General features: G+C 37.6%; 4 protein-coding genes across 5 annotated transcripts; 3 read left to right on the top strand and 1 right to left on the bottom strand.

Annotated features, from left to right (window-relative positions):
• Positions 1-306: 306 nt before the first annotated feature.
• LOC18602407 (uncharacterized) lies at positions 307-2,669 on the top strand. The gene is made up of 6 exons (XM_007033765.3): positions 307-748; positions 856-1,205; positions 1,498-1,620; positions 1,713-1,928; positions 2,022-2,126; positions 2,217-2,669. Exons 1-6 carry the CDS (start codon positions 592-594, stop codon positions 2,568-2,570), a joined length of 1,305 nt encoding a protein of 434 aa, XP_007033827.2. The 5' UTR covers positions 307-591; the 3' UTR covers positions 2,571-2,669.
• A 961-nt stretch (positions 2,670-3,630) lies between these two features.
• Positions 3,631-6,283, top strand: LOC18602408 (uncharacterized). 2 transcript variants are annotated; one of them, XM_007033766.3, is made up of 6 exons: positions 3,635-4,169; positions 4,268-4,593; positions 4,885-5,013; positions 5,098-5,319; positions 5,457-5,699; positions 5,789-6,283. In XM_007033766.3, the coding sequence occupies exons 1-6, from the start codon at positions 4,022-4,024 to the stop codon at positions 5,921-5,923; spliced, it is 1,203 nt and encodes a 400-aa protein (XP_007033828.2). In that variant the 5' UTR covers positions 3,635-4,021; the 3' UTR covers positions 5,924-6,283. The 2 variants fall into 2 exon arrangements, with proteins under 2 accessions (XP_088661633.1, XP_007033828.2); XM_088805507.1 differs by having other exon boundaries at positions 3,631-4,169; positions 4,885-5,319.
• Positions 6,284-6,469: 186 nt separating this feature from the next.
• On the bottom strand, positions 6,470-7,207 carry LOC18602409 (uncharacterized). The gene has a single exon (XM_018119774.2). The coding sequence runs from the start codon at positions 7,131-7,133 to the stop codon at positions 6,606-6,608; it is 528 nt and encodes a 175-aa protein (XP_017975263.1). The 5' UTR covers positions 7,134-7,207; the 3' UTR covers positions 6,470-6,605.
• A 62-nt stretch (positions 7,208-7,269) lies between these two features.
• On the top strand, positions 7,270-11,263 carry LOC18602410 (putative disease resistance protein RGA3). Its single transcript, XM_018119773.2, has 2 exons — positions 7,270-7,475; positions 7,566-11,263. Exons 1-2 carry the CDS (start codon positions 7,416-7,418, stop codon positions 10,998-11,000), a joined length of 3,495 nt encoding a protein of 1,164 aa, XP_017975262.1. The 5' UTR covers positions 7,270-7,415; the 3' UTR covers positions 11,001-11,263.
• Positions 11,264-12,319: the final 1,056 nt, after the last annotated feature.

Genomic DNA, 12,319 nt, shown 5'->3' on the forward strand with positions numbered 1-12,319 from the left:
GAAACAAAAAAAGGAGACCAACTAGCAGAAAAACAAGAAGGAAAGGATGGCAAGGCAGCAACACCTCTAACTGCCTCTGATACATCACCAATACACTGATGCATGACATAGAAGAATCAAGAAGCCAAATAACATAAAAAATCATTTCAGATAATATATACTATCAACCAATAGGATACCTGTCATAGAAGATTCTAGTATTTCAAACATAATCAAAATCATATCTATATCTTATTTTTTTGTAGGGACCAAAAGACATAAGAGTACCTAGGCTAATAGACCTTCCAAAGCAAAAGAAAATGGACAGAAGCCGCACAAGCTTGGAAATCAAGACGAAGGAGCCAAGAGCAAATCGTGGGGTCCACCTAGAATAGTTTCCACAACGCAAGAGCGAAGGAGAATATTTTCCACAACGCAAAAGCGAAGGAGTCATTGCTTCATTATTTTATATATATATACATTCATTCGTCACTCATCGCTTCCCTCTCAGTCAGTGCATTCCTCTCCTCTTCTAGGAAAGCAACATTAACCCATCAAAGCAAAGCTCGCTTTAGCTGCTATTCTCTTGTTTCTGCTAGAAAATCCTATGAAATGAACAATTCCAGTAAGGGTTTTGGATTCCGACCATCCGATGAAGAGCTCATCGGACATCTACGAAACAGAATATTGCCCGGCGGTGGTTACTTTGTCCAAGATATTACTGATCTTGGGATCGATATTTGCAAGTGGGAACCTTGGGATTTACCCGGTACGTATCGAGTTCATGTTTTAGAATTTTGTTTAGGGATGCTTGCTGACAAAATATTTGGCGTGCGCGTGTGCGTGTACACACATGCCTGTTTTTAATCTCCGTAGGGCTTATCATGAAAATATCAAGTGATTCGGTGTGGTATTTCTTCTATCCTGTGACATACAAGAATCCAAAATCTAAACCGAAGATGATGAACAAGGTGAATGGTAAGCGGAAGCCGATCAATAGAGCCACCAAGGAGGGAAAGTGGAAACCCTCAGGCAACCCTGTTAAGGTCAGGGCTAGGGATTCCAACAAACAGATTGGCATCAAGAGACATTTGTATTTTTTTATAAGTGAAGTTAATAAGAAAAATGACAACAGAAGCAAAGTTAAGACCACAAATAGCTATCATAAAAAGACCCCCTGGGTACTGTATGAGTACGAACTCACTGATGTTCATCCTAGCCTGCAAGTAAGTTCTTTTCTGCTGCTATCTAGCCTGATATGGTATTTATTTCAAGCACTTTGGTGCACAATTTTGGCTCCATTTCCTAATGAACTGCAAAATTTTGTTAATTATAAAAAAATTTCTCAATTAGTGAACTGGAGATCACTGCCTAAATGATTCACAACGGTTAAAAAAGATTAACTTGGGTGTGTGAGTTCTGCTCTATTCCCTGAAAGTTTGATAACACTTCTATTATACCTTTTTTGTTGTGTATACATGAATGTACACTTCTTTTTTCCCATTTATTTGTGTGTAGAATGAATTTTTTCTTGGTAAATTGATGAAACAATCTGAGTCAACCAACATTTCAAGTAGCAAAGGTGAAACAAGTCAACAGTTGCCTTCTAATTCCTTAGGAAATCATATTCCAACTCCAGAGGTTAGATTTCTTCTGCAAAAGCTTATATACAAGTTTTTCATGTCAATGATGATGAACACTCACAAATAAGTTTATGCTTATCCATGTTTCAGGTCCAACTAGTCTTTGACGAGCCATTAGTAGAGATGGAAGTCTCTAATGGTTACGATTGGATTCAAAATCAGTCTAGCGTTAGTGAACAAGTCCCTGTTGATAACCCTGAAGAAAGATGCAATCGAGCGAACTTTGTCAATTACGTGAATGATTATGAAGTCTCCAATATACCATCTACTTTCGAAAACTATGTTGCAGAAGATGCAATTCCTCAAGTAAGAATACTTGTTGGAAATTTTATTAATCAATTGCTCATATAGATGATTATAAGCATATCAAAACCTATTGTTTCTTCGTGTATGTCTCAGAATCTGCAGGTGTACCCTGAAGAAAGAAGCAATCAACATAACGTCATTGCAGAGAATGAGGGCTTGGACTTGTCTTATAATTTCAGTAGTCATCCTATACCATATGTAAGTCAAATAGTGAGAAACTTTTAAATTATTTAACCATATAGATGGTATGAACATATGAAAACTAATATTTGCTTGTCTATGATTCAGAACTTGTTTGACTTTGAGTCTTCATACTGGGACGGGATATACCTTGATGAGTTGTTTGGAGCGCTAGAAGCTCCTAATAACCATGATGGGGTTCAAAATCAATCTATTACAAACCAGCAAGATGCTGATGAGTTCAGGAATTCAAATTTCATTAACAATGAAATTGCCTCCCCTGATGAAACAAGCAAAGCAGCTGCTGCTGAGATAGGCTCCAATTTGCCTTCCTTGGGCATGACTGAATCTTCCTATCCAATGGAGTCATTCAGAAAAAGATCATGCAGGGAGCATGAAGGATCAAGCGCTGACATAGAAACTGAAGTGGCTCCAGCACAGGCAAAGAAGAGTAGAATTTAATAGCAAATAGACACAAGTTTGATTCCTGTAATATATAGAAGAGTCCTTGATATGAGAAGAAGCATTCCATGCATGGAAGTAATAAATGCTGTTTGATAAGTCTATTCCTACATGGACTTGGATAATGTTAAATGTTGCCTGCCAGATCTGTTTTTTCTGTTGATTTACTAAAGTCACAGCCTGTGTTCTTGACATTCTCTATTATTAAGCTCTTCTATCCCCAGTCTCAAAATATTTTTCCTTGCATCCATATCATTCAGTAATTTGGCTCTGTCCAAGAAAAGAAAACGATTGTTCATCCACATTAGAGGCTGATGTATATTATCTCTGAAATGAAGTAACGATGGAACAGAGCTCTCTTTACAGACTCCAAATGAGAGTAAGGCTCTCGCAGGAGTTTAATCAAGGAGAGATCGTGGAGTCAAATGCAGGAATTTTAGTTCTAATTTTAAACCCTTTGATTTCTCAAAAAAAAAAAAATATTACCTTATATATTCAAATTTTAAACATAACAAATATTGTTAAAACCTGAAGGGTTGTCACATACAGTATTTTATTAAGTTATATTTTTAAAAAATAAATTAATCTAATAACCAAACGAATTATTCAAAAAAATTAAATAAAAGAACAATTCATTAACTCTAAAGAGTGATGCTTAGGAATAAAATTAGATGTCTTTGATTAAAGGTTTCAGAATCCAAATGAAAATAATGTAAGCGATTTAATTGGCTATCAACGATTGGGATGCCTTTGGAACTTATAGAATCCACGTAAAAGAAAAATCATTTCAAATGCTTGATTTGCTATTTCTTGTCTTGCAAGCTTAAAGATACCATCTGTCTAGCGGGGAACATAACAAACCAGCAAAAGAAAAGTGGAAGCCCCGAAGGTGACAGGCCAGTTGCAGTCAAAAGGAGAAGAATCAAGAAGAATAACCGTGTTGAGTCAGGCTAGACAAATGCCATTCACTTTCCTCAACTTGACATCATATGATGATCAATGGCTGAGAAACTCAAGCATTCATTAAGCAATCCCTTGAACCAAAGGATTGGGTCCAGGTGGTATAGAAAATTTTTAACGTCTTTAAAGGGAGAGAGAAAACGCACTTTCTGCACATCACACCCTACCCTGCTTGACTATGGTAAGAACCTGGATGCTGGACAAGAAATTCCCAGGAAAAAGCAAAGAACACCACCATTCATCTAAGCACTCTTTAGTCTTTAAAGGGTGGAAGTTAAAAAATATAGGCGCGGTTAGTGGGATTCACCCAGGACTTTTACGCAACTAAGCAGCAAGGAAGGAGTCTCAGCTTTTATGAGTATATATATCCTTGTCGCTCCTCACTTCTTCCGCCAGGGCAACATTTTCCTATCAAACTGAAATCAGTCATCTCACTTTGTTTCTCTTGTTTTCCATCTTCTTTCTAGTCTATCTTCTTGATCTTTGATGACATGAACAATATAAAGGGATATGGATTCCGTCCATCTGATGAAGAACTCATCGGATATCTACAAGACATAACAAGCGATCGTGATTCTCCCGTCCAATTTATCACTCAACTCGAAGACATCTGTGAGTTTGAACCGTGGGAATTACCTGGTAATACATCGATCATGTTTTAAACTTCTATTAGTCTTTTAATCAACACAGTATATTCCCATGTGCTTGTGATGTGTGTGCGTATATGTATTCTGTAGGGCTTTCAGCACTACAACAAGGTTGCAGGGTGTGGTATTTCATCTACTCACTGAACTACAAGTACGGCAACAGTAAGCTGATCAAAAGAGCCACCAAGGAAGGATACTGGAAGCCAACAGGCAGGCGTCGTAAGATAATGGCTACCGACACTAATGCGTTGATTGGCAGCAAGAGGTCTTTGGTGTTCCATAAAGGTCATCCTAAGGGCAAAACCAGGACCAAGCCCGACAACAACAAAAACAAGACCAAGCATGGAAGCAACAGAAACAAGGCCGTCTGGGTGATGCATGAATATCAACTCAATGCTGCTACTCCCCTAAACCAGGCATGTTCTTATATACTACCTTCTATAATTTTAATATTTATTTCCTTGTTTCAAGATCTCTCATGCAGAATTCATTCTTGTTTTGGTACTGAATTGTGGAATTTTGTCGTAGATAATGAACTCAATGGAGAAAGATAACTCTAAATTCTTCAAAATGGTTATAAATGCTATGAGATAAATTTGTAGAAGTGATTAACTTTGATGTCCAAGTTTTTGCTTCAACATGGATACTTTCACTGCACAGAAGGATAAATAATGCTACTCCAAACTACACCTTGTTGTTTCGTGCAGGAGACATTTTTTCTTGGTAAATTAATGAAACAATCTGAGGAAGCCAACATTGCAAACAATAACGGAGAATCAAGTCACCATTCACCTACCAATTTAAGAAATCAAGTTGCAATGAACAAAATTACAGAGGTTAGATGCCTTGTGGGAAATTCTTTCACCACTTCCAATGATATGAACTTAACCCAAACCAATGTCTATTTATCTATGATTCAGGACCAGTCAGACTCCAGTAAACCATTAGCGGAGGTGGAAGTATCTAACGACTCTGGTGGAGTACAAAATCAATCTAGCACCAATGACCAAGATAATGATTTTCAGATTGATGAGATCTACCCCCAAGAAAGATGCAATCGACTTACTTTTGTTGATGACGATGAAGTCTCCAACTTAATCTCTAATTTGAGAAATTATGCTGCAGTTGATGCAATTTCAAGAGTAAGATGCCTTAACTTCTCAAAAAAAAAAAAGAGAGTAATATGCCTTAAAAGAAATTTTTTAGTCATTTAACCATGGAGCTGTTGAAAATAATACTTGCAACACCAGAAACTAAGGTTCTTTTATCTATCATTCAGGACATGGTAGACACTAGTGGGTGGCTTATAACAGAGCAGTACACACCAAATGATGGTGCTTTGGTTCAAAATCAATTTAGAACCAGTGAACATGGCATTTCCTCCCAGAATTTAATTGTTGCTGACAACAACAAAACCTACCCTAAAACAACAAGCAATCAGCATTACATAGCTGCTGAGAATGAGGGCTACAACTTGCCAGCTAATTTAAAAAACGATGAGGCACAGGATTTCTTCCCCAAGGTAAGACTTGAGAGAAACATTCTAATTATTTATCCGTATAGATAACAGGACACATTGGAAGAACTAATATCTGTTTGTCCATGATTCAGGACCAGTTTAACTATGTTGTTTCCAAATTCGATGAGCTATTACCAATGATACAAACACCTAATAACTGCAATCCACTTCAAAATCAATCTAGCACCAATGAACAAGATGCTGAGACCAGGAATTACCTACTCTGAAGAACGCTTATTAGCCACAGAGATTGAGCACACCAACTTGCCCTCCTTGGGCACAATCAAATCATCCTACCCAACGGAGAAACTCAAGCACAGGGGAAATTCCTTTAAAACTAGAAAACAAACACAAGTTGATTGATAGAGGAGTCATAGGAAAAGAGTGAGTGTTCCATACAATAATGGATGAGTTTTTCGTATCTAATTAATGCTTTAGAACCTTTAGGTCCGAGTGCAACTTTTACCATATATGGATTTGGTTCAACTATATGCTTGTTTGTATGTCTGGTTTGTTAAATGATTTCTTCTACAAGATGTAATAGTTATGTCATATATATATATCTAGGTCGTTTGATTGTAATTCTACTTCTTCCTGTAATCTCATGTTACTTTTCAGCTAAACTCTACTGTGATGCTCTTTCAACCCTGGTCTCAAAACAACTTTCTTCCCTTTTAAATTTTAGTTGTACAAAAGGAGAACACAGAATCCAAAGACCACAACCAAAACGCTGCTCCAACGAAATGGCTATAAATTAACCAAGACACCATAAATAAACCAACTAGAATGGTTTTGCTATTTCATTAATCAGTATTTAAGGATTTACATTCAAAAGTTAGACCAATGATACAAATAAATCATATACATACAAAGAGAGAGAAAAAAAAAGGAAAGCCCAAATACAACTAACTAACCAGACAAGCTAAGGTAAATTGAAGTGGCGACACCAAGCGCATACACCCCAACCGCGGCCCCAACAACCTCCTTCCCAGACCTCGCCGCCGCTCCAATCCCCACAATCCCCAAAACCCCAACCGGCACTCTCTTCAAAACTGCCTTGCCGGCGTTTCCCACCACGGCATCGGCGAACAACACCACTGCCCATTCCCTGAACTGGGGCGGGCCCAGGACCAGCTGTTCTTCATCATTCCGGTGCTCATGTTGGTGGCGAGTTACGAACCGGAAGGCTGAGTCGACTTGGTAGCGAGTGGGAGGAGAAGGGAGCCAGCGGAGAATGAGAGGGTGGGGGTGGAGAGAAGTGAGGGTTTCATGGAGGTGGTTGGCGGCTGTTGACAGCTGGTAAGGGAGGACTCCCGGGAATGCTTGCTGAGTTAGGGAGAGGCAGTGAGCGTAGGTTGAGTCGCAAGCTGAGCTGAACTGGGGTGAGTTGGTTAGCGTGGTGCTCACTCGCCTCGATGCTGATTGCGATATCCCCATCGGCTATTAGACAGTTGTTTCGACCTCTCTAATTTCTACGGGGGTTTCTGAACCATAAATTAGTTTTAGCATTTTAACAAAAAAAAAAGGGGGGGTATTTTGGGTATATAACTCGTTGAGGTATGTTTTGAACTCGGTTGACTTTGAATAGCATTTCAACGGTACAAGAGTGATTTACTCTTTCCATCAGAGAAAAAGCAAAAGCTGTACTATAATTGTAATCTGATTCAGAGATCACCCGCAAAATTCTTGAAGCATTCCTTGCTTTCCAGTTCCCATAGTATGGAGCAGAAGGTAGTTGAAGCTGTCCTTGGTGCTGCTGTGCAGTTGACACTATCAAAGGTGATTTCTCTTGCTGCTGAACAAATTAGCCTGGCATGTGATTTCAAGAAGGACCTGAAAAGGCTCAGAGTCTTGCTAACCATGATTCAGGCAATGTTACAAGATGCAGAGGAAAAGCACGTTCGAGATGGGGCTGTCAGACTGTGGCTGGAGGAGCTTAGAGATGTTGCTCATGAGGTTGATGACGTACTGGACGAGTTTGCTTATGAAAATCTCCGGATGAAGGTAAAAATTCAGAATCAAATTAGTAGAAAGCTCTGCAATCCCTTTTCACCTACCTTCCCTGTGTCATATCGTTTCAAGATGGCTAATAAAATTAAAAATATTAGTATATCCCTCAGAAACATTAATGACCAGGCCACTCAATTTGGACTCCAAAGGAGAGTTGGAGACATGGCTCTTGTACCTAGAGGAAACCAAGAGACCCACTCCTTACTTGGTGATTCATCACATGTTGTAGGCAGGGGAGATGATGTCTCGAAAATTATTGACTTGTTGATTAGATCCGATAGTCAACAAACTCTCTCTGTTATATCTCTAGTGGGTATGGCAGGCCTTGGGAAGACTACTTTAGCAAAAGTAGTATGCAACAATGAGCCAATACAAGATCATTTTGGTAAAATTATGTGGGTTTGTGTGTCTGATGATTTTGATGTCGAAAGAATTTTAGTGGAGATGCTAGAGTCTCTTACCAAAAACCCTTGTGCAATTAAAAATAAGGATACGGTGCTTCGAAGAATACAAGAAGAATTAGGAGGGGAAAGATATCTTCTCATATTTGATGATGTTTGGAATGAAAATACTGAAAAGTGGGAAGATTTAAAAGGTTGTCTGTTGGGAATAAGTAGGAATATAGGGAGTAAAATTATTGTGACAACTCGTAGTGATAATGTGGCATTGGTAATGGGAACCATTCCTGAACGTAGGCATCATCCTAGGAAATTAGTGGATGATGAATGCTGGTCCATAATCAAAGAAAAAGTATTTGGAAGCGCTTCAATACCACCAGAATTGGAGGTTATTGGAAAGGATATTGCTAAGAAGTGTAGAGGTGTGCCATTGGTCGCAAGGGTTATAGGAGGGACTATGAGCAATAAAAGGGACAAAGAAGAGTGGTTGTCAATTAAACGTTGTAATATTTGGGATTCACTCGAGAGGAACAACAGTATTTTGCATGTGCTAAAATTAAGTTTTGATCGCTTGCCTTCACCATCTTTGAAGCGGTGTTTTGCATATTGTTCAAATTTTCCCAAGGATTTTTGCATTGAGCGGGAGCAATTAATTCAGTTCTGGATGGCCGAAGGATTTCTTCATCCCTCTGAGGAAGAAGGTCATATGACCATGGAAGATATTGGTAATATGCACTTTAAAGCACTCTTATCAAATTCCTTGTTCCAAGATGTGGAAAGGGATGCCTATGGGAACGTTCAAGTTTTTAAGATGCATGATTTAGTGCATGATCTTGCAGTGTTTGTTTCAAAAGAAGAAACCATGGTTTTGGATACTGACTCTATGCGTGATACTTCTCATGTTCGGCATATGAGAGTCACCTTTAACGGGGAAGTGGTGCCAACCCTTTTAAGACATGCGGCCCCAAAGTTGCACTCTTTGTTTTTGAAGGTTGATGTTTTTAGCATGTTTTCAGGGGATCTCAAAAGCTTACGGACTCTAAATTTATCTGGAGCCTGCATAGAAAAGTTGCCAGCTTCTCTGGGCAAATTAAAGCATTTAAGGTTCCTTGACATCTCAAGAACTAATATCACAGAGCTACCAAAGTCCTTTACTCGGCTCTATAATCTGCAAACCTTGAGACTTGTAAAGTGTTCTCTTGAGAAGCTTCCTAAAGGAATGAAAAATCTAGTTAGCTTGAGGCATATCTATTTTGATCTTGAAAAGTTAATGCCAGTTGATATCGGACACTTAGCTTGTCTTCAAACATTGCCATTCTTTTTTGTGAACATGGAAAAGGGATGCCGAGTAGAAGAACTCAGATGCTTAAGCCAACTTAGAGGAAAATTGAAGATATGTAACCTTGAAGATGTAAAAGACAATGCAGAAGCCACTAGAGCAAACATGCAAGCAAAGACCAAATTATACAAGCTGAAATTGAAATGGAGCTACAAAAGAAAAGGCTACATCAATGATAAGGAAGTGCTGGAAGGCCTCAAGCCTTGCTCAAATCTGAAAAGTTTAACCATTGTGAATTACTGGGGGGATGACTTGCCATCGTGGATGTTGAGGAGAGGCTATGGTTCTGATCACACATTTCCACTCAACAATTTGGTGAAGCTAAAATTAATCAATTGCAAGGAATGCCTAAATGTTCCGTCTCTCGGGGAATTGTGCAATCTGAGGGTGCTTGAAATAGATGAAATGAAGAAGGTGAATAGGATAGGTTGTGAATTTTATTTCAATGGCACCCACGATAAGAAATACAGGACAAGTAGTAGTCAGGGTCAGGGTGAGGCGACCAAATTGTTTCCAGCTTTGAGAAGATTTGTCTTAGTGGAAATGGAAAGCCTAGAGGAATGGTCCGACGATATGGATCCAGCAATGATAGAAAGAGAAGGTGTGGTTGTGTTTCCTTGTCTTGAGGAGTTGATTATTTCTGGCTGCCCGAAGTTGAAAAGTGCTCCAATACAGAGAAAACTTTCATCTCTTCAGGTCCTCCAAGTTTCCTATTGTGGTGAAATAAGTACTTTAGGGGATGGACTATCTGCCTCATCTTGTCTTAAAGAATTACATATTCAAGCTTGTCCAAATTTAAGATCTATCCCTACAATAAATGGGCTCTCCATGTGTCTGAAAGAATTAAGAATATGGGACTGTCCTAATTTGAGATCTATACCTAGTATAGAAGGCTTCTCCTCACTTACAGATCTAACAATCAAGGATTGTGAAGGATTATCATGTCTACCTAATGGGTTAGAATCTTGTACTTCTCTTGAAAATTTGAATATACACAACTGCCCCAATCTGAGCTCTGTTTCACAAGATCTAGGGGAATTGCGTTCTCTTATATTTTTATCAATAACATCTTGTCGAAAATTGACTTGCCTTCCTGGAGAGATCCTAGGTTGCCTCACCAACCTGAAGACATTGCATATTGGTGGTTTCTCAGAACAGCTGGAGGAGTTCCCAGGGCTTAGTTCAATCCAGCATCTTCATGCATCCCTCAAGTATTTGGAATTATATGGATGGAAAAATCTAAAGTGTCTACCATATCAGCTTCAACACCTCGCTGCCCTCAAGTCTTTTGAAATGTGGAACTTCAATGGAGTTGAAGTGTTGCCGGAGTGGTTGGGAAACTTCTCCTCTCTTCAACGGCTTCAAATTTGGAATTGTAACAATTTGACGCATATGCCCTCTTTGGAAGCCATGCAACAGCTCTCTGAATTACAGAGACTTGAAATTAACAAGTGTCTCCAATTAAAGGAGAATTGCGCCAAGGAGAGTGGCTCTGAATGGCCCAAGATTTCCCACCTTCCAAACATACGAATAGAGGGTCGGTGCATTCAGCACTGACAGTTTCAAATTTCATGTTATTGTGAAAATCAAGGGTAATCATTCAATTTTTTTCCTACATATTTAGTTATTAATTGTTCGATATACAAAGAGAGAGATGCATCAAGCAGGATACTTATCATATCAAACTATTTTTTTCTTTTACTTGATCAAAAATATTGTTTGATACGATAAGTATCCTCCTTCACGCATATCTCGCTTCGTATCAGCTTTGTGTATTCTTATTCCTTTTCATATGTATCAGTTGAAATTTTTGCTTTCAATGATTTATTACTAGAATTATCATGCATTACATGGTTTATAATTATCCACAGGTTACTTTAGACTTACACCTAAAATCCATTGTTAAATTTTCAAAATTCTAATCTATGCATACGTTTTCTTAGCATAAGGTAATGAATGTCATCTACTTTACCTTGATATTATCCTATTTTGGGTTTCTTGTTTGTAAGATTTTCTGCTTGTGGTTGCTGTGAATCACTGACTTCTTTTATGTACTTCAATTTCCACGCTTTCAACCAATTATATATGCTTTCTATGTACTATTGGCAAATGAAGCATACAATGTGTTCCTAATTAAATCCATATATCAGTCATTATTTACACAATGTGTTCTGCATTGTACATTCTTTTATGGTATCGATATACACAAGGATTCAGCAGCTTATATATCTTTTGTTCCAGTGTTCACTGCCTTCTATTGTTGGTCAAAACAATATTTCTACTCACTGTCATGTACACACTCTCTTTAGTTTTGTTGGTTTACCTTTTAATTGATTAATATCAAGGTTTAAAGCTCTAAATAGTTTATTCCAAGTGTGTGGATCAATGGATTATGAAAAGTCTTCACCAATATGTGAATTTGACTCAATTATATCCAATTTTTTTTATAATATGAAATAAAACAATAAATTATATCAGTTTAAACAAAAAAAACTCTCAAAGTGTTTGTTAAAAGATAAGTAAGAATTCTAATTGGTAGAAAATCAATAATATGCAATGAGATTTTCATAGTGAGTAGTCATCTAATTGGCACACTGATTAGTTTCATGGTGAATGTAAGTGAATGAGCAATCTAATAATTTAATAATTGATGTAGTACTTAAAAAAGTTTTAAATTATTTGAGTAAATTTAAATAAATTATTATATTTAATTAAATTTTTATATTTTTATTGTAAATTAAATAAGTTTTTATTATTTATAATTGATTAATTATTATTAATCAAAATATAATTTTATCATTTTATATTCACTTGAGGTTGATTTGAAAGTAAAAAAATCATATTTACATGTTATTATGCCACCTTGTCATTTATTA

This window comes from Theobroma cacao, chromosome 4 (genome assembly GCF_053813885.1).
Source record: "Theobroma cacao isolate CCN51 chromosome 4, ASM5381388v1, whole genome shotgun sequence".
In the NCBI taxonomy this organism is placed as follows: Eukaryota; Viridiplantae; Streptophyta; class Magnoliopsida; order Malvales; family Malvaceae; genus Theobroma; species Theobroma cacao.